This window comes from Eleutherodactylus coqui, chromosome 5, assembly GCF_035609145.1.
Source record: "Eleutherodactylus coqui strain aEleCoq1 chromosome 5, aEleCoq1.hap1, whole genome shotgun sequence".
NCBI lineage: Eukaryota > Metazoa > Chordata > Amphibia > Anura > Eleutherodactylidae > Eleutherodactylus > Eleutherodactylus coqui.
The window spans coordinates 233,623,256-233,650,177 of NC_089841.1; the positions used below are offsets into that span (position 1 = coordinate 233,623,256).

At 44.8% G+C, this 26,922-nt stretch overlaps 1 protein-coding gene across 5 annotated transcripts in view; it reads left to right on the forward strand.

Moving 5' to 3' along the window:
* The window catches only part of MLLT3 (MLLT3 super elongation complex subunit), a 234,083-nt gene that overhangs the window by 128,446 nt on the left and 78,715 nt on the right, over positions 1-26,922 (forward strand). For all 5 annotated transcript variants that reach the window (XM_066604337.1, XM_066604336.1, XM_066604333.1 and 2 more), the window contains 3 exons: positions 10,548-10,630; positions 18,748-18,891; positions 24,160-24,282. In XM_066604337.1, the coding sequence (XP_066460434.1) occupies positions 10,548-10,630; positions 18,748-18,891; positions 24,160-24,282 (350 nt within the window). The remainder of the gene's footprint in view (positions 1-10,547; positions 10,631-18,747; positions 18,892-24,159; positions 24,283-26,922) is intronic.

Below are 26,922 nucleotides of genomic sequence, written 5' to 3' on the forward strand. Positions count from 1 at the left end.
ATCCTCTTGTTGGCTGTGAGGACGGTTTTTCAGCTCCTGGGTGTGAACAATTAAAGAAAAAAAACCCCTCTTATTTGCGAACTACTCTTAGGGAGTGCTGGTTTTCATTGAAAAGACTTAAGGTCCATTTACACGCAGCGTTCATCGCTCAAAATTCATTAAGATGAGCAAAGATGAGCGATAATCGTTACGTGTAAACGTGCGGCTGTCATGCACTATTCATTCAGTTGTCGCTTATCGCTGAGTTTTAGCTGGCATAAGAATAGTCGTTGGGTAGTTCAATATTCCTTCCATTTAAATGGCATTTGCTTGAAAGACTTGAGGGGAGGGGTAATTGTTCACCATGACAAACACAATGACTACTTGTGTACTCATGCCGGCAGAAGACAGTGGCTTTTCTTCACACTAATTAAAATCCTGCCAGCCAGAGTTTACCTTGCATAAACACACGCCAACCTGAGCAAACAACATGTACTGAGTGTACTCCAGCTAATGAGGGAAATAGAGAGGATTTCAAGTGATTATCTGTATGTTTTAATGCTCAGCATGCACAAAAATCATTAATTCGTTCAGCCGTTCAAGCGATAACCATTGCATGTAAAAGGGCCTTTAGGGAGTGTAAGGAAACTTCTTTTTTTTTTTTTCTCTGCAGCTTTGTAAAACTAGTTATGACCTCATGTTGCAAAATTACATGTTATCTCCTTATTGATGCAAAAAACTTTGAGTCTGGTGGGAGAGAGGGAAAGATCTCACTCTCCCCTCCGCTCTCCCCTCGCCGCCTCCCCGCATTTGCTCGGACGAGTATGCAGTTACTCGAGAAGAGAAATGCTCGCTCGAGTTTCTGCCTTTACTGAGCGTGCTCGCTCCTCTCTAATGGCTAGGGATTGGCTGTAGCAGTCACATGTCTGTGTCAAAAAGGACCAGGAGGTCCAGAAACCAGCAAGGGATTCTGGGAAGTGTTAGATGGGGTTGGTATGGTGAGTATTTTATTTTAAAGCTTTATAAGCATTTTTTTATTATTTTAAGTGACTATTTCCCTTATTATAGACTTTTTTTTTTTTTTTCTCTTAAGACTTTTTTCCAACTAGCAAACACAATACCAAACTTTTTTTTCCTCTTGCGCTGCATCATTTCTCGCTGTACATTCACTATGACTGTATAAGGGGCAACATTGTGTGACCCAGCAAGTGCAAAGGTGGAAATGTGCCCGCTAGCACCTATTACTTCAAAGATAACCTCAGATTATCACATTAGGTGTCACGATGGTTTCTATTATCTGGAGGGGAATTATGTGAAAACATCTCTTTGATCATTTCTTCAAGCTGACACACAGCTTTTATGTCATTTCTTGTAAGTGTTTGGTTGCAGATTGTAAGAAAATGTAGTCTGAGAGGGATCGTCTAATTCTACTATGTTCAAGAACAATGCCGGGGAATGTACCACCCTTATATAGATTACAACTCCGACATCACTGCACAGAAACTGTTAGTACTTGTAGCAAGGTATTAATTTGTATCATTACACGACAGAAGCATAAACCGCTGCGTGTTTCACGCTGTGGAGCCGGCGGTGGCCCACCCTATTGCTGGGTAAGGTAGCAAATTTGGACGCCGCATGATAGCGTATCTCACGCACACAGTCATGCGCTGGCTTCCTGGCTTCTTTTTTGTTATAAATTCTCCACTTTGTCGCTTCACAATGGCACGTATGAACGCCGCCCATACGCAATGTCATTGTAATGTTGCGCCCATAGAGATCAACAGACTTTATTGTGCGCCAAAATAGAACATGCTGCGTTTCTTTTTTGCAGCCGTATTATACAAATGTGAAATGAATCCATGAAAATCGACTTACCTTCATTGACTCCATTCGCCACGTAATACCTGCGCATAATACGCGGTGTAATCGCGCTCCTGTGAGCCTGGCCTTATTTGGATGGTACCAACCAATTCCACATTTCAATAGAACTTAAAGGCACTGTGCCATGTTTTGAAAGCCATCCTCTAAGCACAGGGGTATAGCGTTCAGATCAATCTGAGTGCTGGGACCCACACCGATCCCAAGAATGGGGCTCTGGCGTGTTATGACATAGGAGCGCAGGCGGGTGGTCACATACGTGCACTGCCGCTCTATTCTTTTCGATAGATCCCATTAACATGATTGAAGCAACGGGGTACATGTGTGACCGCTGCTGCCCTTACTTCATGACACTGTGGGATTGGAGGGGGTGCCGATGGTCGGACCCCACTGCTCAGAAAGTCCTCCTTCATCCAGTGGACTTGATACAATGCCTTGTAAAGCATAATCCCCCCCACCCCCCACCCCCTCGCTCCCGGCTGCTGCGCGTGTGTATTAGATATAGTTTGTTTCTAAGCTGCTCTTTTTCCCCTCATCATTCTGTATGACTTCTGTAAATGTTACTTTTCCTTGTGAGATTTCATAGGTGGGTTACATGAGATGACTGTCATTCGCATAGTTGTAGAGTAAAGGCCCTTTTATACGCAACGATTATTGCTCAAAGTTCGTTCAATAGGGCCAAAAGTGAGCGCTAATCATTACACGTAAAAGCGGGCAGTCGTGCATTTTTCTTTTAACAATGGATTTCAGCCCGCACAAAATCCATAGCTGCCGCCTCTGATAAACCGAGCGAATTCCTTCATTTAAATGCATTGTAAGTGCACAGAGCGATGACTGGTCATGGTTGAGGTCACGGAGCGCATCACCTGCAGATGTTATTGGCTAGTCATTGAAAGACTAACGATTACCGGTTTGTTCCAGGTAAGTTATCGGCCAGCAACTAGTTTTAGGTGTAACACAGCGACTAGTGACCGAGTTCTCGCTCCTCACCCTGTTGGTGGCTATGTTGGCACAGAACTGTCGCTTACATTCGTGCTATCATTTGGATGATATTTGTGCGGGCGATCGCTTCCTGATGCCAGCTTTGCCGTTACTTTGGTGTCATTTCCTGCTGCCAATACGACCCATGATGTTGTGCATTGCATGCTGCGCTCTGCTGCTCCTTCTCCTTCTTCACTGGTTTATAATAAATGGAAGCTGCGGTATAAGATGGGTAATATAATGAGGATACACTCCTGTCTGATGCTTCATAACCCACAATTGACATGTTTAGGATTATTATGAATGGGCAGCACACAGGAGCGGAGAGGAGCTGCATTTGCATCCTGTTCTTCCTTATTTACAGTTCATGGTTATTTAATGGCGACTGAGTTTATGGGGACTGAAGAGATTCGGAAATGTTTAAGGAGAACTTGCAGGGAGAGAGAAGGGACTGCGGAATCCTGTAATGTGAAACGGATGGCACTTGTCCTACTTCGAAGTTCTTCTTTACAAGTCACTGGTCAGACCACACATGGAATATTGGGGACAGTTTTGGGGATCTGTACTCAAGAAGGACAGATAAAAGCTTGAACTGATTCAAAGGTAAACAACTATAGTAATAAATGGAATAGGCGGACTACAATACCCAGAGAGGTTATCAAAATTTGGGTTATTTAGGTTTTTTTAAAAACAGCTCGAGGGCGCTCTAATAACTATGTATAATATATCAGGGGACAATACAGAGATCTCTCCCATCATCTGTTCTGTTTATACCCAGGACTGTGACTGTAACAAGGGGGCGCCCTCTACATCTAGAGGAAAGGAGATTTCTACACCAACATAGAAGGGGTTCTTTACTGTAAGAGCAGTGAGAAACTGGAACCCTCTGCTAAGGACGTGAATGCCTTTCTTGAACATTACGATATTACATGTTGTATCACTGATTCACTTCAGAAGGGTCGGTGATCCGGGGGTTATTCTGATTGCTAGAATGGAGTTAAGAAGCATTTTTTTTTTCCTTTTTAAATTAGGCAAATTGGGATTCTACCTCATTGGGGGTATTTTTGCTTTTCTCTGGATCAACATTGGGTGGGGGTAATAGGCTGAACTGCATGGACTTAAAGGGGTTGTCCCGCGAAATCAAGTGGGGTTATACACTTCTGTATGGCCATATTAATGCACTTTGTAATATACATCGTGCATTAATTATGAGCCATACAGAAGTTATTCACTTACCTGTTCCGTTGCTAGCGTCCTCGTCTCCATGGTGCCGTCTAATTTCAGCGTCTAATCTCCCGATTAGACGCGCTTGCGCAGTCCGGTCTTCTCCCTTCCGAATGGGGCCGCTCGTGCCGGAGAGCTGCTCCTTGTAGCTCCGCCCCGTCACGTGTGCCGATTCCAGCCAATCAGGAGGCTGGAATCGGCAATGGAGCGCACAGAGCCCACGGTACACCATGGGAGAAGACCCACGGTGCATCGTGGGTGAAGATCCCGGCGGCCATCTTACTAAGGTAAGTAAGAAGTCGCGGGAGCGCGGCGATTCGGGTAAGTACTGGACGTTTTGTTTTTTTTAACCCCTGCATCAGGTTTGTCTCGCGCCGAACGGGGGGGCTATTGAAAAAAAAAAAAAAAACCCGTTTCGGAGCGGGACAACCCCTTTAAGTCTTTTTTTTTTTGGCCTTAGATACTATGTAACTGGCAAAGAATCTGTGCACATTGTATCTGGAGGTGAAGCGTAAAATAAGTCAAGTTTGATTCCCTTCATCCCAGGTATATAGCACACCTCTGGCACTCGGCACAATCACTTGGCTTCTGCAGACCCTGGCCGTTCCAGGTTGTTACCTGCATGTCCCACGTCAGAGGCGGCTAGGATTTGGACAGGAAAGTTGAACTGCAAGTTTAGAGCTTGATGTAATCAAAGGATTTCGAGTTTAGCTGACCACCTTCAAAGCTTCCCGATGGGCTTCTCTAGAGGTTCTGTTGCAGCAGTGGAGCCTCGAACGCACTATAGTTTTAGGATTAGTTTTCAGGTAACATAAGTTAATCGTTCCCCACATTCAGTAACCACCCTCCAGCATCAGCCATCGGTCTTGTAGTATAGTCAGTGGCTGGTGGTGGTTACAGACTTAAAGGGGTTGTCTCGCGGCAGCAAGTGGGGTTAAGCACTTCTGTATGGTAATGCACTTTGTAATATACATCGTGCATTAAATATGAGCCATACAGAAGTTATTCACTTACCTTCCCTGCGCTGGCGTCCCCGTCTCCATGGCTCCGTCTAACTTCAGCGTCTAATCGCCCGATTAGACGCGCTTGCGCAGAAGGGTCTTCTGCCTTTGGTTCTGTCCGGCAGCAGTGGCGTTCTGGCTCCGCCCCCTTCTACACGTCATCGCGTAGCTCCGCCCCATCACTTGTGCCGATTCCAGCCTCCTGATTGGCTGGAATCGGCACACGTGAAGGGGCGGAGTTATGCGATGACGTGTAGAAGGGGGCGGAGCCAGAACGCCGCTCGTGCCTGACCAAGCCGAAGGCAGAAGACCCTTCTGCGCAAGCGCGTCTAATCGGGCGATTAGACGCTGAAGTTAGAGGGAGCCATGGAGACGGGGACGCCAGCACCGGGAAGGTAAGTGAATAACTTCTGTATGGCCAATATTTAATGCACGATGTATATTACAAAGTGCATTAATATGGCCATACAGAAGTGCTTAACCCCACTTGCTGCCGCGAGACAACCCCTTTAAGACTTCACACCTTTGTCCCCCTGATGCCATCCGGGGAGTGTAAAGTAATAGGCAGGCACTTGATGTTGAAGCAGTTCTTGGCCTTCCATAGATCTGATATGGCCTGACTCATGGATGTGTCTGAGCAGCCCCACTTGCAGACATAGTCACATAGCATGCTGCTTATCAGATAACAGGTAATCTTTGTAAAACCCATAAATACTGTTGTATATAAACCTTGTCTTTCTGCTACATTTTGGGAAGTTTGCCAGCCCCTCAGTCTGTTGAGTAAAACAAAGGCTTAGTGTGATAAGCCTCTGCTCTATAATATACAGCCCTGCTTTGTTCCAGGTAACATGACCCTTCCTTGTCATGTAGAGCCCTAAAGGGAGTTCATTACATTTAGAAAGGAGGTTCCCATTGACTTGGCTTCTCCTTGCATATTCATCCTGGATGCAGAAAAGTAGATCCAGTGTCCCCGTGCAAGCTTCATGCAGAAGAGGCCACAGCTGGTCTTATCACATGGCTTGTTCTTAAAGGCATGTTATATAGGGGTGCTGAGTGGGCTGATATGTACTTTTAGGGGGATTTTCTAGAACTTGGATTTTATTCATTGATTGTTTCGCTCATAAAGTGCAAACCTGTCTATTGGGCGGAGCTATCAGTGATAGACAACTATCTGTGTGACTGTGCATTTAGATGTAGCTGATGGGACCGCCCATTGGACTGTTCACCTCTGAATGAGCAGAGGTTTAAACACACAAAAAGATCATTGATGGGTAGATCTTTTGGTGTGTTTAAACCTCTGCACATCCTGAGTTGAACAGTCCAATGGGCGGTCCCATCAGTGATTGACTCCTAAATCTAAATGCATTCCTACAGATAATTGTCCATCACGGATCGGACCGCCAATTGGACTGTTCAGATCATTCTAGATCATTTAGATTGGCCTTGTGTGTCGCAAAGTGTTAAGACAGCAGAAATGCAGTCCTAAGCTCTTGCTCAGAACCTGAAGGTTGCGAGTTCAATTCCCGCAGGGTTCAGGTAGCCGGCTCAAGGTTGACTCTGCCTTCCATCCTTCCTAATCAGTAAAATGATTAACCAGCTTGGTGGGGGGTAATAAATAATAAAAATTGTCTGAAAGAGCTGCAGAATAAGTTGGCGCTATGCAAATAAGTCGCCTCCACTGCCGTCCCCCTTTCTATAAAAACATTTTTAATATAAGAGAGAGACTAAGATCCTATCCCCATAACACTAGCTGACCCACTAAGTGTAACTTTTATACTTTGCCTTCTCTGCCATTCCCCTGGTGTTGGCACTCCAACCCGCTGCTGAATGCATTGACTGCATGCTTATTAGGCTTCCTGTTCTTTCCGTGGAATGTAAGGACTAGTTAGCATGTGACTATGCAGTGCGGTCTGTCCATTCAGCGGCCGGTTTGAGCGCCAACAACAGGGGAAGGAAAATGTATAAAACTTGCATCCCCAGACTCGGCGGCTCTGCTGCTTTTGCCCATAAGCTTATCTCGTAAGTAGCTGATGGTTTACCTTTAAATAATGAATAGTTTTAGTGGATCCGTTGAATGATGCATTTTTCTTGTGCTTTTCTCCATCTTGTAAATGCTATGAATAGTGGTTTCTGTTAAACTGATGGCATCCAGGACTCGGATGAACGCAGCGCGCTCCGTATGGGTGCTCACACAAACGCATGGACCTGTATGACGTCGGTATTCCCATGCTGGTTTCATCACCTGGGAAGTAGAAAAATAGATTTTCTAGTCTGGGGGTAAGGCTACAAAAGCAATGACTTGCTATGGAAACAATTATTAGGCTTGCAGGGCTGTAATCGCTTGTTTCACTGAACTTTAAATTCTAGACTTGGTCTTATATAGTTTCCTGTTTTAACATAAACCACCTGATGGAGAAAACGCCTCACCATGACGATTGTGCTGCAGCATTATGCAGTTTTCAGGGTGTGCGCCGACAAGTCATACAATCTTGGGCAGATCATGTGATCTGGGAGAGGGATAAAAGGCGAAAACCAGTCTGTGAAGCTAACTTTGGAAATGCTCTTGGGTCCACGGACATTGCTTGGTGGTGGTGTCTTGTGTCTAGGAGTGAAGATGCCTCTAAGACGATGAGCCATTTCATCAGACGGACGAATTAACTGAAGGTCACATATAGCCAAATGGTCATTATGTTGTAGTGCAGCAGAACCGCAATGGGATACTGCAACCATGGGTCGAATTTAGAGACTGTGGTCAACAGAATGAAATGTACGTCCTCATAGTGGGACGAACACCATAATGCACAGATTGACTCATGCAATGTCATGCAGTAGCAGCTCCACAACCCACAGCTGGTGACGTTCTGCGGAGTGTACCGACAGATTTGGATGCTCCAATATGACCATTTTGCGTAGAAAGGCAGATTTGTAGTCGAGCCATCCTTTGCGAAAACTGCCTCTCACATTGCACCGTTGTCCTGAACGAGGGGTGTCCCATCAGAGCTACCTGCATAACAAATGACACTGTGTGCAGTGTTCAGAGATACTGTGTCTGCAATGATCACCCAGCGACGATCTAGAGGAGGTAGAGAAATTGTGCCGGCCCTTGCGCCATTTTTGAGAGCCACGCAGCTCATCAACATGCAGTCATAGTTTGGGGTGCCATCAGTATCCCTAGCTGAGCATCTCTAGTACTGATGAGGAGCACGTTGACTCCACTCAGTTATGATGCCTGTAGCCCATCGCACTACCATATCTTCTATATATACCTAGGGCCGTTTTTTAACAGAATGCGCAAATCCACACTGTAAAGCATGCCTGCTGAGGTTTGCTAAGTGGTCAGGTGATTCCTTGGCCACTACGATCCCCAGATCTTTTTCCAATCAAGACTGTGAGACACAATTGGACATGGACTGAAGGATCTCCTAGAGCAATGTTTTCCAACTCCAGTCCTCAAGGACCCCAACAGGTCATGTTTTCAGGATCTCCTATAGTAAGAACCCCTGTGGCAATGTCTGAGGCACCAACAATAATTAGATCACCTGTGCAATACTGAGGAAATCCTGAAAACATGACCTGTTGGGGGTCCCTGAGGACTTGGGAAGCACTGTCCTAGAGTCTCGTAATGAAGATGAATTGTGGGCTATAGTCAACCCAATCCCCAGGAGAGTATTTTGGCACTCACTGAATCAATACCTGCCATGTTGGTGGTCTCAGTACCTACCGATCATCCTGTCTGTTGGGCCCCAGAAGCCATGGAAGTTTTTAAAATTGAACTCAAAGCAACCCTCGACTTCTGGACAAACAACGCCGGTTGCATCGCTGTTCTAGATCCCTGCTGCATCTGTGTATTAGTACGCATCATTACTTCAATGCAAACTTTACTTTAATGCAAAGCAATATTGATATGGCTGTTAACCATTAAAGCTCTAAATCTGGTGCCAAATGGAACTGATACACCCACTGTCAAAATGCATTAGCGATGTAATGCTGCCCCATGTGTCAAACTTCACGTCTCCTATGAGAACTCTGCTGACCTTCTGCAGACCTACAGTTGCAATCAAGATTATTCAACCCTATTCCAAATTAGGCTTATCTGCCAAAAATACAAACTTTCAGTTGTTTACAAAAAAATAAACAATTTAAGTAGCTCAACACAACAAATATAACAAGTGGTTTCTCCAAATTTACCACAAAACGCCACCTACTAACGGCTATTGCAGTTTTAGAATTAATCAACCTTCTGAAGAGAATCCTTCATAAGAACACACATTTGTAAGTGGGGAATTGTCTCAAGCACACCTGATGCAACTAATCAAGGGCTTCAATAAGACCTATTTAGACGCAACAATTATCGCTCAAAATTCGCTCAAAAGCAATCTTTTGAGCGATATTTGTTGCGTCTAAACGCGCATTGTTCGTGCACTATTCGTTCATCACTGATTTCTAGCAAGTTAGAAAGCACTGATGACTTATCAGCGCCACATGATATCTCAGTGGGCGGTGCTGATAGTATTCTTTCAGCTGGTATAGTTCTCAGCGGGACACCAGCTAAAAGCTCCGAGAACAATGCAGCTATTTACATATACAAAACAGCTGCTTTGTTCTCTAAACTATTGCAGTAGCTAACTAGCTACTTAGAGTTATTCAAAGCTGATCGCTCAAAACTGTCACTCAAACTGCCATTTGAGCGATTTTTGAGCAATTATCTTTCAGTATAAATGGGCCTTTAGTTGCATTAGATGTGCTCGAGATAAAACGCATCAAATACCTAGACTGGGACTTTAACTGCTATGTTTGAAATATGACTAAGTTTAAGAGTGGTCCAAAAAGTTTAAAAGAAGAGCTCATTGTCTTGCACAAGGAAAAGGAAATACTAGAGATAGAATTGGAAGCAAAGATCACAAGTTCACCATTAAAAGAACCCTGCTTACCCTACCTGTAGATTGCAGAAGGAGGAGGCGATCAGCGACTGCCACCTGATTCCTGAGGGTACAGGTCGTCCGAAACCCTCAAGTGACTGCGAAAGACCTGCAGCAAGGTTTGGTGGCAACAGGCACTACAGTAATGGGGGTCTAGACGGGGCCGATTTGCAGTAACAGCAAAATGGATAAGATTTTGAAAATCTCGTCCACACTGCAGAAATTGACATGCGATGCAGAATTGGTGTTGAATTTGGAGAAACCACTTGTTTGTGTTGAGCTATTTAAATTGTTTAATTGTTGCAAAAAGATGATAGAAGTTTGGAAATTTTGGCAAGGAAACCTAATTTGCTGTGTGTGTGTGTGTGTGTGTGTGGGGGGGGGGGGGGGGTTGAATAATTCTGTTTGCAAGTGTAGCTGTACGTCCCTGGCTCCACACAATGCCTACAGCCCAGAGCCACGTGCGGCTTCAGGCCTAATGTTTGGGGGACACTGGTTTGGTGGAGGTAAATGTGTAACTAAAGGATACAATATTTATTATGTTCTCACTTGTTCTGTATTTCAGTGTGTAAAGATCCTCCGTACAAAGTAGAAGAATCTGGTTATGCTGGTTTCATTTTGCCAATAGAAGTCTATTTCAAAAATAAGGTATGTTCTCCCATTAAATGTTGGCTTTTACTGTAGAACAAAGATTTGTGGGTTATGTTAAGTGTTTTTTAAAGTGGGCCTGTGATCAGGTTGAATAGCTCCCGCCTCATCTGTGCAGACACTCTGTTTCATGTCAATCAGGCAACAGCTCATACGGGGTCAAGTCAAACCTAGTCATATGGGTCACCTCTCCATACACCAGAATCCTTTTTGCATCCACACTTCAACCAGTTCTCCCTCAATCAATGCAATGAATCCCTTCATCATTGCTATGGGCACGCATGCGCTCATTACGCTGTGAATTAGGGGTTGTAGTCCGGTGTATCCCTCCAGTTTCACTACATATGTAGATTTTCCTGCAGAGAAATATTTCGGTTACTCCCTGGAGAATGGTCATCTAACTTTATTAATATTTTATCTAAGAGTTGTCAAAGCAAGCGTCCGATTCCCAGTGAGTATCGTGCTCGCATCCCATTAGGTAGAACAGAAGCCTATGGACGCTGTTCATTGAGCGATGGATGGCAGACTTGGCTACCGTCCCGCCCAGTGCGCAGTTATAGCTCTTCACACCCAATGTCAGACCACTTGCTGGTCGTTGGGGTGAAGGAGCGTGATAAACAGCTAAGCTTCAGATAGGGTGGAGGTGGTGGGGGCTACACCTCTGTCTGTATGTATGTATGTATGTATTTATGTATGTATGTATCAAAATCACCTCTGCACAGAACATTCCTAGAACAGTCTGCCTTAAAAGTTAGTGGGTTGTCTCCTGTCTACAGTGTGAATGGCCCATGAAGCTGCTGTAAAGTACCTCTCAATGCTGTTAAGTGCGGCTCAAGCAGGATCGCAGCACCTATACTCATGTACAGAATTTGGAAGACGATCCGAAAATGAACAGCGATTACAAAAATGGAATCTATCTTCCTATCTGGTTTTTGTTAGTAAAGAAAAGCCATGAGATACATTCCCCCTTAATGTGGGCTAAAATGAAGCTAGAAATATTGAATGAAGCTAAAACAAATCGCAGCATGCCCATTTCTGTGCCAATTCCACACTGACTGCTTCCATTGAAGTCAATGGCAGCCGTCCGATTTGCGGCACATCGGCAGCTAACACTACAGACGGGCTGCAGATCCGAAGGAAAGCAGGAGCTCAAAAAAAAGCGTACTGCGCATGTCTGCAGTACAGTAGAAAGAAGACGCGGATGGGCAAAAACCGTCCTTGGCCGTGGACATGAGGCCTAATATGTTGAATTTACTGTTATAAATAATGAGCTTCTATACATTTTTTAATCCGTCCTGGGAACTGGCCAACACAATGAAATTATGTTGTACACACCTGTGTGGAAAGAGTCTACAGGCTCTATATACATAAAGCCACATTTAATAGTCTACCCCAGGTGTAAATGTTACAAACATGTTACTAGCGCAATATTTTTGCTGTAATATTTAAAACTTTTCTTAATGCTCACCAACTTTGTAAAGGGACAAAAGTTCACATGGCTTTAGTACTGTCAGGTCCATGTCACATTTTTCTGATGTGGATCTGACCCCTCAAGAGATTTCAAGACCAATGTTGGCATAGCGCCACCTGCTACTTTTTTTGAAGAGCTTTCTGAGTCTATTCTACCTCCTTAAATTTTCCACCCTGGTCGCACATACTTGATAAAGATCATGTTAGATCGAAATGTTGTATGGTGTCTGGAGGAATAAAGGTTTTTTGATTGCATCGTTTCCTGCTTCCACGGCTGTTCTTCTTCTGACTGGTCGCACATGCTCAGTGTTTATCTGCAGTAGGCAGTCTCGCTCTGTTATCTCTTACTCCTCATCTCTACTGACATCAGAGGAGACGCAGCAACTTTAGAAGCAGCCGCTCACCACACCAGCGATCCCTCCACATACTCAGTGGAGCCGAGAGATATGGACATCAGAGAAGACGCAACTTCAGAACCAGCTGCTCACCACACCAGCGATCCTCCACATACTCAGTGAGCAGAGAGATATGGACATCAGAGAAGATACGGCAACTTCAGAAGCAGCCGCTCACCACACCAGCGATCCCTCCACATACTCAGTGGAGCCAAGAGCTTTGGACATCAGAGGAGACGCAGCAACTTCAGAAGCAGCGACTCTCCACACCAGTGAACCCTCCACATACTCAGTGGAGCAGAGAGATATGGACATCAGAGAAGATGCAGCAACTTCAGAAGCAGCCGCTCACCACACCAGGGATCCCTCCACATACTCAGTGGAGCAGAGAGCTTTGGACATCAGAGAAGACACAGTAACTTCAGAACCAGCCTCTCACCACACCAGTGATCCCTCCACATACTCAGTGGAGCAGAGAAGATACAACAACTTCAGAACCAGCCTCTCACCACACCAGTGATCCCTCCACATACTCAGTGGAGCAGAGAAGACACAGCAACTTCAGAACCAGCCTCTCACCACACCAGTGATCCCTCCACATACTCAGTGGAGCAGAGAAGATACAACAACTTCAGAACCAGCCTCTCACCACACCAGTGATCCCTCCACATACTCAGTGGAGCAGAGAAGACACAGCAACTTCAGAACCAGCCTCTCATCACACCAGTGATCCCTCCACATACTCAGTGGAGCAGAGAAGACACAGCAACTTCAGAACCAGCCTCTCACCACACCAGCGATCCCTCCACATACTTAGTGGAGCAGAGAGAAGCAAGATTGAGCAGATGGAACAATTACTGAGGTGGACACAAGATAGAAACAGCAGGTGGCGCTATTCCAACAGTCCTAGGATATCTGGGGATAGAGACAAAAAAGCTTGTTTTTAACCAATAATTTATGTCTGAAGGCAGGAGAAATCTATGGGACCACCTTGTGTTTTTTTTTTTTTTTTGCACACATGAAAAATGTAGTTAACATGCACACACACAAAAAAGCTTCAAATACACACAGTTTTGGTCCGTGAAAACTCTGCATATTTCACGGACTGAAATTACATACGCCCATGTGAATGAGCCCTTAATATAACTACTCCTTAACATGGCTATGGACTATAATGGTGTTTCTCCACTTCCACCTCCTAGAAAGCACTGAGCTTTCTAACTTGAAAGGTGGCTAAGGTGCCCTGGGTAGGGCTGCCAGTGCTGTGCTACCACCTATGATTTGCTCAACAGAGTACTGAGGAGGGATCATAGATGGCATCCGAGTCTGTGCTGGTGCTGCCATCTGAGACAAGTGCAGAACTAGTTCTTCTACGTCTGGACCTCATCGTAGCCACTTAAGATTACATGATGGAACGGATTCGGCCCTCGGGCCTTGTATTTCACACGTGGTTTACTGCATTAGATCCAGCCCAGACAATTACAGTCATACCTCTTCTATCACTGGTTTTGAGTTTCACTGATTTGTCAACGCAGGACTCCGCCTCTTTTTTCATCGCCTGCTGCTAGTTTCGCCAGTGGCCGCCGGCCCACGTGACCTCGCTGTCCAATCACAGCCATTCATTGACTGGCTCAGCCGATCCTAGCCGGTGAGCTCTGATTGGTTGAGACAGTCAATGAATGGCTGTGACTGGGCATCGAGTCAGCGCCGAGAACCATCCACAGCAATCTATTGCTGGAGGCTGGGTTCTCAAACCTTGCTTACATCAATAGATCTGTCAGTGCAGGAGAAGCCTGGGGCAGCGACAGAGACCAGCGGACGGACCCGGATGGCATCTGCAAGGTGAGCAATTCTTCTTTTTTTTTTCTTTCTTCCATCTAGTGCAGCTAGGGCTAATTTTTGGGGTTGGGCTTAGATTTCAAGCCTCCCCCCCCCCCCCCCCCCAAAAAAAAAATAGTTGTGCGGTTAACGCTGCTAAAAATGCAACACCAAGTTGCGCCACATTTTTGGCAGCGCAAAAAAACGTTGCCCATTCATTTCAATGGACGACTCAGGGCTAAAAACATTTTTGTGAACAGCCCCATTGAAACGTATGGGAGCGTTGTACAGCATTTAGCGCTGACTGTACAAAAATGTGGTTTGGTGTGTTTTTTTGGAATGTCTAGATCGAATTAATTGGATTTACATGGATTCCTATGGAAATAATTGCCTCGAGTTTCATTGGTCTCAAGTTTAGTCGATTGCTTTCGGACGGTTGACCAACTAGACTAGAGGTTTGACTGTATCTCTCTGTTGGATGCAGAAATCTCCCTTGTATCTGGAGAATATTTGTGTAGGTGAGCTCTAGTGACCGCAGGCCTGACCTCTGCTCGGAGGACACCTCCCGGAAACAATAGTGGGACGGGCAGCGCTGTATCTTGTGATAACATGGCAGAAACCTCCCAGAACCTGTGAAGTCTATAGACTTGTGGCCGGCCGGCACCTCCATCACTCTCATTGTTCTGTCCTTATAACAGGGCCTTACCTTGCAGAGACTGAATACATTGTAGCAAACCCTACCTGTAGAAATAACCATTATACAGATGCTTTCGGCTCACATTTTACATATTCGGGGCCGGTCACTTATAGTGGATATTTTAATGAAAAGGAAAATAAGAAAAAATGTTAAAAAATAGAGAATTCAGAACCGCTACCAAACAAACTTCAATTTCTATATTTGTTTTTTGCGGTCTGCATTTCATCCTCATTGATTTTGAGATGCACTGCTCCTAAAAGGAGTACGATGGTACCTGGTGTAATTAGCGCTGTTTTATTAAAGGGGTACTCCGGGCACAGACTTTAAAATCTAGTTTATATCATCACAATACGTCCCTTTGTAATAGGCTCCCTATACCTAATCTAGCTACTTTCTTCATTTACTATCCATGTCACATGACCTGAAAAATATCTCCACTTCCTCTGGCACCTTGTCCACATTTGCTACTTCCTCCCCTGTCCGTTGCCTCCAACTTCCTGTGAGCAGTGCATGATGGGAGAACAGGAGTGGAAGTATTGCGCTGTATTACTCATGTGCAGGTCAGAGCGCCGGAAGCTCCTGTCTGTCGGCTTCAGCAGCTTTCTCTGGCACCCTGATAGGGGGAGGTTGGTGCTGGTAAGTTGTTGGAGCCGGGAGATGTGGGCGGAGCTACAGTGCTGACTGGTAAACCCTTCTATGGATGCTGGCGGTTGTAGGGTTTACTATGGAAGTGATGCTTGTAAACACAGCGGCAGATCAGCGGCTGCACGGGGCGGAGAAGAGCGGCAGCTGAGAGATACAAGTTACCGCTGCTTAGTTATACCGCCTGGATTGCAGCATTTTCAGAATTTCCATTTTGCGCCTAGAAAACGACTTAAATGGGTTAATGAGCTGCAGGATAAATGCAGCAGCTGATGTTTTCATTCTAAGGAGAATCTCAGTTCTTCCAGCACTATGATACGGTCCCCAACCACACTGTGCATGTGCAGGCTTCAGGTAGTTAGCAGCAGGGTGCTCCGTGTCTTCAACAGCCTTCATTATTCTGCCCAAATACATTATCGCAGCTCAAGTAGTTTTAACCCCTTGAGGACACTTTAAATTTTGTTTATTTTTGTTTTCTCCTCCCCATTTTTTAAAAATCAAAACTTTTATTCCATCGCCATAGATGTCTGCGGTCTTGTGTTTTGCGGGACGAGTTGTATTTTCAGTGTCGCCATTTAATGTACCACACAGTGTACTGAAAACTTTTTACAATTTCCAAGTGGAGTTAGGGCTCCCACACACTTGCGTTTGCGGTTTTTGTTAACGCGATTGTCAACAGGACTTTCTAATGTTAAAAACACAATGCACCAAAAACGCAAGTGTGTGGGAGCCCTAACATGGAAGAAATGCAAATGCAACTTTGGGGGGGGGGGGGGGGGGGGGGGGTTTGGGTTAGGGGGTGGGTGTTATGGCACAAAGACTGCAGCAATAATTTAGAATAATGTTGTGGCTGTATTCTGTGGCTCGGTACAATAATACCACATTTATAGAGGAATTTTTTTTTTTTTTTTTCTATTTGTAAAAAATAAAAAAATTATTCCAAAGATTGTCATCATTTTCTGACCACCATAACTTTATTTTTTGAGTTACTGTTGCTGTACAAAGGCTTGTTTTTTGCAGGAAAATTAGTGGTTTCTGTTGGTACCCTTTTTGGGGTACACATGACTCTTGGATCGCTTTTTAGTCCGTTTTTTTCTTGGAGACTGTGTGATAATTTTAGCGTTCTATCTTTTTTAACTTGGATTGACATCCATCATGCAGGATAAATGCGTTATTGTAATAGATCAGACACCTACAGACGTGGCACTGCCAAATACGTTTTAGATTTTTCCCTCTTTATAATAAATATGGGAAAATTATTTTCTCTTTTAATATTTTTATTTTTTATAATTCTAAAATATTTTCACATTTTTTGTTTCTTTTTGTATCTCCGTAGAGGACTTTATGATTGTTTGATTTACTTATACCACAGTATTACAATAAATGGTATTTCTTAGGGTTTCTATTAGGGCTCATGTCCACGGGCAAAATAAGAATTAAAATCCGCAGCGGATTTTAGCTCTTCTCCTGCCCGCGGATCCGCACCCCATAGGGATGCATTGACCACCCGCGGGTAGATAAATACCCGCGGATGGTCAATAAAAGTGATTTTAAAAAAAAAATGGAGCATGAAAAAATCTGGACCATGCTCCATTTTCATGCGGGTCTCCCGCGGGGACGGCTCCCGCGGGGACGGCTCCCGCGGGCTTCTATTGAAGCCTATGGAAGCCGTCTGGATCTGCGGGACACACGCTCCGGTTCTTCTCTTCGCCGCGGCGCCATCTTCTCTTAGTCACGGCCGGATCATTTTGCTTCGGCCCGTCGCATGCGCGGGGCACGTCATCGACGTCATCATGCACATCCGCTGAGCCGAAGAAAGAAGATCCGGCCGCGACGAGAGAAGATGACGCCGCAGCGAAGGAAGTATCCGGAGCGTGTGAGAGAAAAGTTAATTCTGATTTATTCCTATTTTCAGCCCTCATGTCATGAGGCCTTAAGATGTGCCACAGGCTCTATGGAGCCCAGTTTGTGGACATTGGTTGCCTTGTGTGTAATGGAAGGTGTGCAGAATATCTGAGGTCTTGGTTACTTGCAGACCGACCTCTAGACTCTGAAAGGAGGGACAACCCAATTCATGTTTAGGATTTGCAGACTGGTAACACAGGACTGATTAGTAGAAGTCCAGAAAGTGTATATCTTTAGGTTGTTATTGGATGGCGATGGGTACAGTGATGACCTCTTTCCCCGTCACCAATGTTTTAGGCAATTGTTTCGTTTACCTGTCAAAATATTTGAAATGTACAGACATATTGCCGCCTTATGACCCGTTCACATCTCCATTCTGTTCCATTTTGGAATAGAAGAATGAAAAAAACATGAATGTCTGATCCGGTCTTATTGTCTCCTGCATTCATCACATTCATTCTGGGTTTTTATGTATCTGAGTCCCTGAACCACAATCTTACTTATATGTTCGTTCACTTCACCAGAATGTGTCCCGCTATTCCCTCTTGCACTCCTTTTACTACATCGGTCGTCTTTCACGCTGCATTTTGTATCTGCTTCGTTTTTTCTCCTTTAGCTCAGTAATGGCCTCATTGATGAGTAGCGCAGTAACGAATAGGCTTTAGCTAAAAATTAAAGGGTTCTTCCCATCTGTGAAATCCCATTTCAGTGTTTTTCAGATGTCCAAATAATCCACTCACCCATAAGATTACTTAAAAAATTGCCCCGTTCTCCGTATCTTCTTGTGCGTCCACTCTTTATGTACAGCTTGTTGCCAGGGGCACCGGCTGCTTCCGCTATGGAGCAGAGGCAGCAACAGCTTGCGCACTTGTTACTCCCGCTTACCTCTTCATCTGGCGGTCGGGAGCTCCAAACCTGCTCCGCTGTGCTCTGCTGCTTATCTCCATAGAAGGACTTTTGGGCAGCCGCACTCGTTTGCCCAATAGCGGAGATGACCGGCTTCCCTGGCAATAAGAATATCTGGAGAACAGGGAGTTTTTAAGTAGTAACCCTTCGTGCGAGCGGATTATTTGGGCATTTAAAACGCATTGTAAGGATTTTCTGAGATGGGGAATACCCCTTTAAGTAGAATTGTAAGCTGTCCATTTTACCGGCTCCATCAATGCCCTGTTTTCTTTTCTTTTTCATAGGAAGAGCCTAAGAAAGTTCGCTTCGATTATGACCTCTTTCTGCACCTAGAAGGCCACCCACCTGTGAACCATCTGCGCTGTGAGAAGCTTACCTTTAACAACCCCACTGAGGAGTTCAGAAGAAAACTGCTCAAGGCCGGAGGGGTGAGTCTAGGGGTACCAGTCATTGACGGCCATGACCAGTGTGCCCGCCTGCTTGGAGGGTTCATGAGTGCTCACAGGACATTCTAGACTCGCCTTTGTACATGGGGGTCACGAACAACCCGCTGCGCCCTGCCAGGATATGTAGGGACAGAGAATGAATATTTACTATTACCAGGCCATGGTGGTTATGTTAAGGTTTCAAAAACTCCATTCTATCACAATTCCTCACCCTGTCTGGATGGGTACCTGTAATTATCTGTGTGTGCAGGAGATACAATACAGGAGACCTGAACCCGGAGCGTTTACCCATATGATGACCTGCTTGTACCATCCTGCAGGTTATTATGGTTTATTAGTGCCATGGTTGCCTCTTGGGACCACCTATAACACCTTAGCACTGTATCCGGGCTCCATACAGAGGGTTGTGCAGGAATGAATTCCAAGTAGAGGGGAAATAGTAAAACTTTCTTCTTCCTCTCCTTGTATGTGATGAATAGAAGGCACCACAGAGGGGGCATACGGCCCTTTAAACTGGTCCTTACAGTCAATGTTCACCCTTGCACACCATTTTTCATTCACAAAGGTGCATGTATCATGTGTATTCGCTATGTATTTACACAATTTCATTGACTTAATGGGCAATTGCGGTCTGTAATACAGACCAAAAGAGGACATACTGCGATTATATATATATATATATATATATATATATATATATATATATATATATTTTTTTTTTATTTTTTTATTTTACACATGTGGGAAAACCGCATGTCCGACTACCCCAGTGCAAGTCAATGGGGTTTCAGCTGTGAATGAGCTGTTTTTGTTTTATCTCTGCTCACCGTTCGGTTCAGTGAGAGAAGATAAAATATAGTATAGCAGGCCCCCATTGTCGATCGTCCCTCGGCTGAGCCCTACACGCCTGTTTTAAACAAAGTGTTGCATACATGCACACAGCAAACAAGCAAGTTTTTGTTTAAAAAAAAAAATGTTTTAATTTTTTTTTTACTTTTTGGTCACAATCTGTATAGAAGAAAATCCTAAGATCTTGCATTTTTTTTTAAACTGAGCAGAGAGCCTGATACTAGTCTGACACTTCCTGATCTGTAGAGACAGCTTTGCAGCCGTCATCTCACTGACCTCACGGGTAGGATTACACTGAAAGGTAAAGGCCCTTTTACACGGACCAACGGTCTTTCCAATGACTGATCTGGGCACTGACGTCACGGCTGAGGTCATTAGCACTGCAGAGCGTTTAGACAGACCGCTGGATCACTGAGTTCTCGGTCAGCGCATCACCTTCTATGTGAAGCTCCGACGTTTACACACCCCGACGAGCCGCGATCCGGCCATGTTTGTTTTTTTATGCTAACTCAAAGTCAGCGATAACTAACAATAGTAAATGATTTTTTTGCATTTATACAGGACGATTATCGCTCAGATTTATCCGTTTTCACCAAACGATTTGTCGTTCGCTCGGGGGTCCTGTGTATACAGCAGATACATCGTTGGCTCACTCAAACGAGAGATGATTCAGTCGTCACATTCGCTGTATGAGACCAACTGAACGGTCGGTATTTTAACCGAACAATTAGTGAACAAGCCAATGATTTCTGCGCCCGCTTAAAATGAATGGCTCGCTTTTCGTTCATCGTTTGATCGTTGTTTACATTTACACTCGTTTGAACGATAAGCATTTTGTGTAAAGGGGCCTCTACCTGTAATGTGTCTGGTTTTACTCCAGTCTGCGACCTCCAGTCTTAGCGCACTGGTTATTGGTAAATGGCGCCCCTCCTGACCCACGTCACAGGCCTCCCACCAGCCAAGCCAGAAAACTGCTGCACACTGATGAGGGGCAAACCCCCCGAAACAGCTGTCTGTGTATGGATTCTGGCTTGGTGTCCTATTCCCAATCATTAGTTTACAGACTGATAGTCGTACATTGATTTGAAGGAATGCTGCAGAGGTATTGTTCCATCTTCCCTTATTTGCTTGTTTGTAGTGACGTACTCGTTTGGCCCCTCATGTTAAATCCTACAAAAGTTCAGATTTGTATTACATATAGTATGAATACCCCATGAAGTTGGCGCGCGGCCTTAGCGGGACTCTTTTCAGCCGAGTCTGTACGCACGCTTCCCATTCATCGCCGTTGGAGAGAATACTATAGTTCACCCCAGGCAGTGGTGTAATTGGCGCACACACGTACGCCAGGTTGTAGCGAGCGTAGATTAGACTGTCTGCTGCAGAGGATCGGCAGACGGGGAATTTATTAAGAGGCTTGTGCCTCCTAATAGGTTGTCGCATCCTACCCCAGTGGGCACATTAATAAGACCGGCATATAGAATGCCATTCTCAGTAGATACGCCCTATGAGCTGAGTGTTACCTGTATTGTACCCACTTACCTGCATGTACAGGTACATTAAATCATTAGATGAGTCCATGTAGATTCTTCTAACAAATGATGAATGGCTTCATGCAAGTATGAATTCTGTCGCCTTAATACATGCGGGTGAGCTGCGGGCGAGGGATGCTCTTACTGAACCTCGCTGACATGCAATAAACAGGCTGGAGTGCAATATCCAGAGATAAGGTAAGTGCGCGCTGTTTGTACAGGGACAGGTGAGCAAACACAAGGCATCCCATACAAAGTGCAGGGCTTTTTCCAGATTAATGTTTCCCCCACAAAGGAAGTGCTTTCTATAATGGGTCACCTTGTTATCTGCGCTGCGGAGAGGAGCATTAAAAGGGAAGGGAAGATTAATTGCAGCATATTAGGGGACTCTGGGACCGATTGACCTCGCGCGAATCACCGCCGGGCTATAAAGTAACGTCAAAAGCAATCTGTAAAGAAGCACCATTAGATCGCCCATCATCCCTCTTAGAGTATGTTGATATCTTGATCATTTTTGCCCCAGTAGGTCTATATCACAGGATGACAGATGTCTATATCGCAGGATGACAGATGTGACGGGTCTCCCCTATAGGGTAATGCAGTTCCTGATCATTACCGGCCCGTCAGGTCCATTGCGTTGTTCTTCTACGTTTTTAAGCCTTGAACGACATCAGCTGAGAGTCAGAACTGGGTGATATGATGGGCTTTAGTAGCGCAGCGTTCTAGTAATGGCGCGGTGATGAATGGCGAAGCGGAAGAGAATGCGCCTTGGACGTCACTACAGCCATGCACATGTTAATGTTGTGGACCGCTTCTCCGAGTGTTACAAGTAATGCCGTGGATATTTACTGTTACTTTTGTACATCCGTTATAGAACGGCTTTCTCCAAGTCGAAGTCTATTCTAAATGTTGGGATGCATAAAAATGGAGGTGAAGGCCATTATTGGCAGTATAACGCCTTTCGTGTATCTTGTTGGGCTGCACAAGTTTACTACATACTGTAGTTTATCCCAATATTACTGTCTAGATGAGAAATACAAAGTTGTAGTTCAGAATAGAGGAAAAAAAATATACCAGATTTCCCTGATAATAAGACCCTGTCTTTTATATTCTTTTTCACCCCAAATGAGGCGCTGGGTCTTATTTTGGGGGGGATGTCTTATTATACTTACCTAGCTGGGATGTCTTATTATACTTGCCTAGCTGGCTCGGTCCAGGTCCCTCTTACTGGTCTCCGGAGCTGCGACGTGCTGAGCCACGGCATTGATTGGCCAAATGATAAATCCTGCCTCCACAACGCGATGGATGTGATTGGCTGAGCAGCAGTTGAAGTACCAATCGCAGCCATCTCATTGGTTCATGAAGTGCTGAATTGATTGGTTCTCAAGTGTTTCTTAGCCAATCAGAGCTATGGCTTCCTGGAGGTGGGATTTATAAATCCCATAACCAGAAAGTGATCTGCTGTGGGTGAAAGATTACTGCAGGATGCATGGCGCCGCAGCAGGAGGACCTGGACCGAGCATGACAGGTAAGTATTCCTTTTTTCTTTTTTAATGTAATGCAGCTAGGGCTTATTTTCAGTATAGGGCTTATATTTCAAGCCTCCTGAAAATCCAGGTAGGGCTAATTTCCAGGGTAGGTCTAATTTTCGGGAAACCAAGATAGTTTAACATTTTTGTAAAATACAGTAAGGCATTCTCGCAAGAGTGTGTTACCGCAGTGTGAGCCGGCGTATTGCCGCGTATTACGTTAATTTTTGACTGCACGTGACAGTGTATGTCACACACGCTGTCATACTCAGTCTTGCTTGTTTAATATTTTCTTTAATACCCCGCTTTGTCGCTTACCGTAGCGATGTTGCATATAAACTCCGCACATACGCACTGCTATTGTGTATGTACAGTGTTTATTACGCACCCATAGAGAATAATAGGACCCTGTTGCACACAATATGCTGTAAAATAGAACATGATGCGTTCTTTTTTACACACATATTATACACCATGAATATACGCAAGTGTGAATGGATCGGTGAAAATCGATGTACGTTCATTGACTCCTTTCACAGCGTGTGCATATATAGCGTACCTAATACACAATGAAATTACACTGGAGTATATCTGAATGGTACAATACGGCTTTGTTCCAGTGAAATAACGCTTGTAATATTGTGGTGGATAAGTGTGTTTATGAATGTTTTTGAAAACTAAATATCATTAGAGGGATTGTTTAGTTATGAACTATTGATGGAGTAATATGCAGGATAGGTCATCAGTAGTGGATCGCCAGGGATCCGATGTCCAGGAATCAAACTGCTCAATGGATTAGTGCGATTGTGTACTCGGCCGACATGTGCAGGAAGCGGACAGCTCCGTTTGCACTGCAGTGGCCAAGTTAGGTATTGCAGTCATAGGCAGAGGTTTTGAGACTAGGGCCTTGGTCGCCTGTATATTTCAGTCGCGTAGTACGCAGTGTATTTACACAACTGAGAATCGCACATATCTTGTGTATTTTTGTCCTTCTGCAAGTTTTTTGTGCGTATAAATGTAATTTTTCCCCTGTGAATTCCGTGGTGTGAACATATCCGAATTGTTCCAGAGGGCGTGCAGAACAATCAGCCATCAATCACAACATTCGAATGTTTCCTGTGCGAAAACTAATGGTTCAGCAGATTGAGATTAATTGCATCATAAAGGAAAATAAAGCTTATCTTTAGTGAAGATTAATTGATTTGTACAAATCAATATATTTATCAAGAAGGAACAGTGTGAAGGGTTCGGCGTCTTCAATGTACGGGCTGCGACAATCAGGTGGTGTCCTCGGAAAGGCAAGACTAACACCTCTTTCTTGTTTTCTTATATCCCACCATTAGATCATGGTTATGTCGGAGGGCTCATCCTTCTCTTCAGGCACCAGTCTTCATCTCCCCAGTCTCCCTAGTAATTCATTATCCTTCTCAGATGTAAAGAAGAGCAAATCATCTCATGGATCCAAGGTGACTGTTTTACAGGGATCTATGTCCGTTATCATAATGCACATTGCTTCTCCAATATATTGTTAATGACTCTGCTCATAGTTATCGGAATGGATCAGCATTTGCACCTTCAGAAAAAGTGAACTGTGTGGCCTGGGTCAGAATGTAAAACACTTACTTATTATGTTTATAGCAATGTAAAAAGGCTCCCGTGGTATAGAGGCGTCAGATGATAGTTTTCCTGAGGTCTGTGTACTGAGATCTTACCATTTTGTCTAAAAAGGCTAAAAATGAGAGCCGTTAAAGGGGTTTCAGGATGTGTTTCCTCACATACCGTGTTTCTCTGAAAATAATACACTGTCTTATATTAAATTTTGTCCCAAAAAAGGCACAGTGTCTTATTTTGGGGGGGCGTATACTTACCTCGGAGCTGTCACCTGTGTCCCCCACAATGGTCTTCCTGACGCTAGCGGCAGGCTGCTGTGTATTCCTCCCCGCTGTCAGAGGATTCTCTCTCTGGTAAATGGGGCTTTGAATTCCCCCACCTCGAACAAGTGAGCGTTGTGTTCGGATCGAACGCCAGTCAATCACAGCCGGCACTCGATGAGTCAGTCACAGCCATTCAGTGATGTCTTTGTGAATGATCGAGCGCCAGCTGTGATTGGCTGACGCTCGATCCAATCAGGAAGGGGAATTCAAAGCCCCATGTACCAGAGAGAGAATCCTCTGACAGTGGAGAGGATTACACAGCAGCCGGCCGCTAGCGCTGGGGAGATCATCGTGGGGGACATAGACGTTGGCTGCGAGGTGAGTATTGCGGGGTTTTTTCCCCACCTAGTGTAGCTAGGGCTTATTTTTGAGGGAGGGCTTATTTGAAGCCCCCTGAAAATCTGGGTAGGTCTTATTTTTGGGGGAAACACGGTAGTATCTTAGAACATATCTCTGCAACATGCATAAAGATATATAGACACATTGAAGCTCTGTGGAAATTTAAATGTTACAGTTCATTCATATGTAACATTTAATCCCTAAAGGCTGAAAAAACTACTAGATGTAAAGCTACAGTTAATCATATAGTTTCTGTGTCATAGGTCACAAGCAAGAGGAGGTTTAGCCCTTAAAGGGGTTTTTCGAGAACCCTTGGAACACCTGACATTGGTGGCAGTGGGGTGAACACAATGGCTGTGAACAAAAAAACATGATACTTTCCTCCCCGCTGTATGCTGCTGCCTCACCACTGCTGGCCGCTGCTCTAGTCTCTGTTTTCTTTGGGCTGCAGTGGTCACATGAGTTATTTACTCACATGACCACTGTAGCCAATAGGAGGCTGGCAGTGATATCGGTGGCATCCCATAAATATGGCTTGGCGGGTTCTACCTTAGAAGCCCATATGACAGGTTTACGGGATGTCACCAGGCCGGCTGACGTGATCTGTCAGATGGGCTCGTCGAGCTCAAAACTATATGAAATCAGTAACTTGGAAAACCCCTCTGAAGGGAACCTGTTGCCACCATCTCGCCCCTTAAAACGGACTTCTGAAAAATCAATCCCTTCTGCTCTGGCTTTTCCTAATAAGTCCATGATGCCTCCATAATTGGGCACCAAAGTTATCCCACGCCTTATGGACATGAGCAGAGAAGAGTTATCTGGCCGAGAAGAGTCACACGGGTTCATGAGCGGCCGAGGAAGCCACATCCCTTTGATCTGTCATGGTGTGTAGAGAATCGGCGCCTGGTAAGAATCCGTGTGACTCTTCTCTGCATGGATAACTTTGGAACCGAACACTGTGGAGGTAAATGGGCTCATTAAGAAAAGGGACGGCATTGGATTTTTTTTCCGCATGCCCAGTCAGCTTGTGAAGTTAGTTTTGACAGGTTGCTTTTTAAGACCCTTTTGCTCAGACCAACTATTAGGCAGATGAATGCTCTATCCCATCAATTGGTCCATGTAAATTGTCCGGCTGTGAAGCAAGCTTGTTTGATCGCATCCTTTATGTGGCCAGTCAGTCATCGGTTGTCAGCAGCACCCATCTCCCGGCCAACAAGGATGGCTTCTGGTAATACCGTAACCATGACTAGTCGGAGCACATACTGCACTAACGATGGTTGGGTCACCTACAGCACCAAGGATCGCTTCATGTAAACGGAGATGCAACCAATCAGTGCAGATCAGCCGGCTGTATCGTCAGTCAGCAATCATCATGGCAGATATTCTGCCAGTGTAAATAGACCGTTCTGCTTTATACCGCTTATCTCTAGCAGACGTGGCGTATAAAGGAGCGGTAGATTGGCTGAGTCATTGAGCAGCTTTATTTTAGATGTTTTCATAGAAAGTAGACTTGGCATCCTATAGTTCTGGCTGAGGTCCAGATACGCAACAAGAGCCACTTCTGTCTGCCTTTTCTCCAGGATTTACAGCTAACCACAACGGTATTCTCCTTTGTACAAGGACACATGATTGGACAGATTGATTAGGCAGGGTCACAAACCTTCTCTCCTTCAAATGCAGCACTAGAAAGCTGAAAAAGAATGGTTAGTGCAGAAATATTCCTCTTCCTTTATTCTTACCACTTTATGTCCTTGAGTTAAAGAGTAGAGATGAGCGAGCACGCTCGGATAAGGCAGCTACTCGAGTAAGCATCGCTCTTCTCGAGTAACTGCA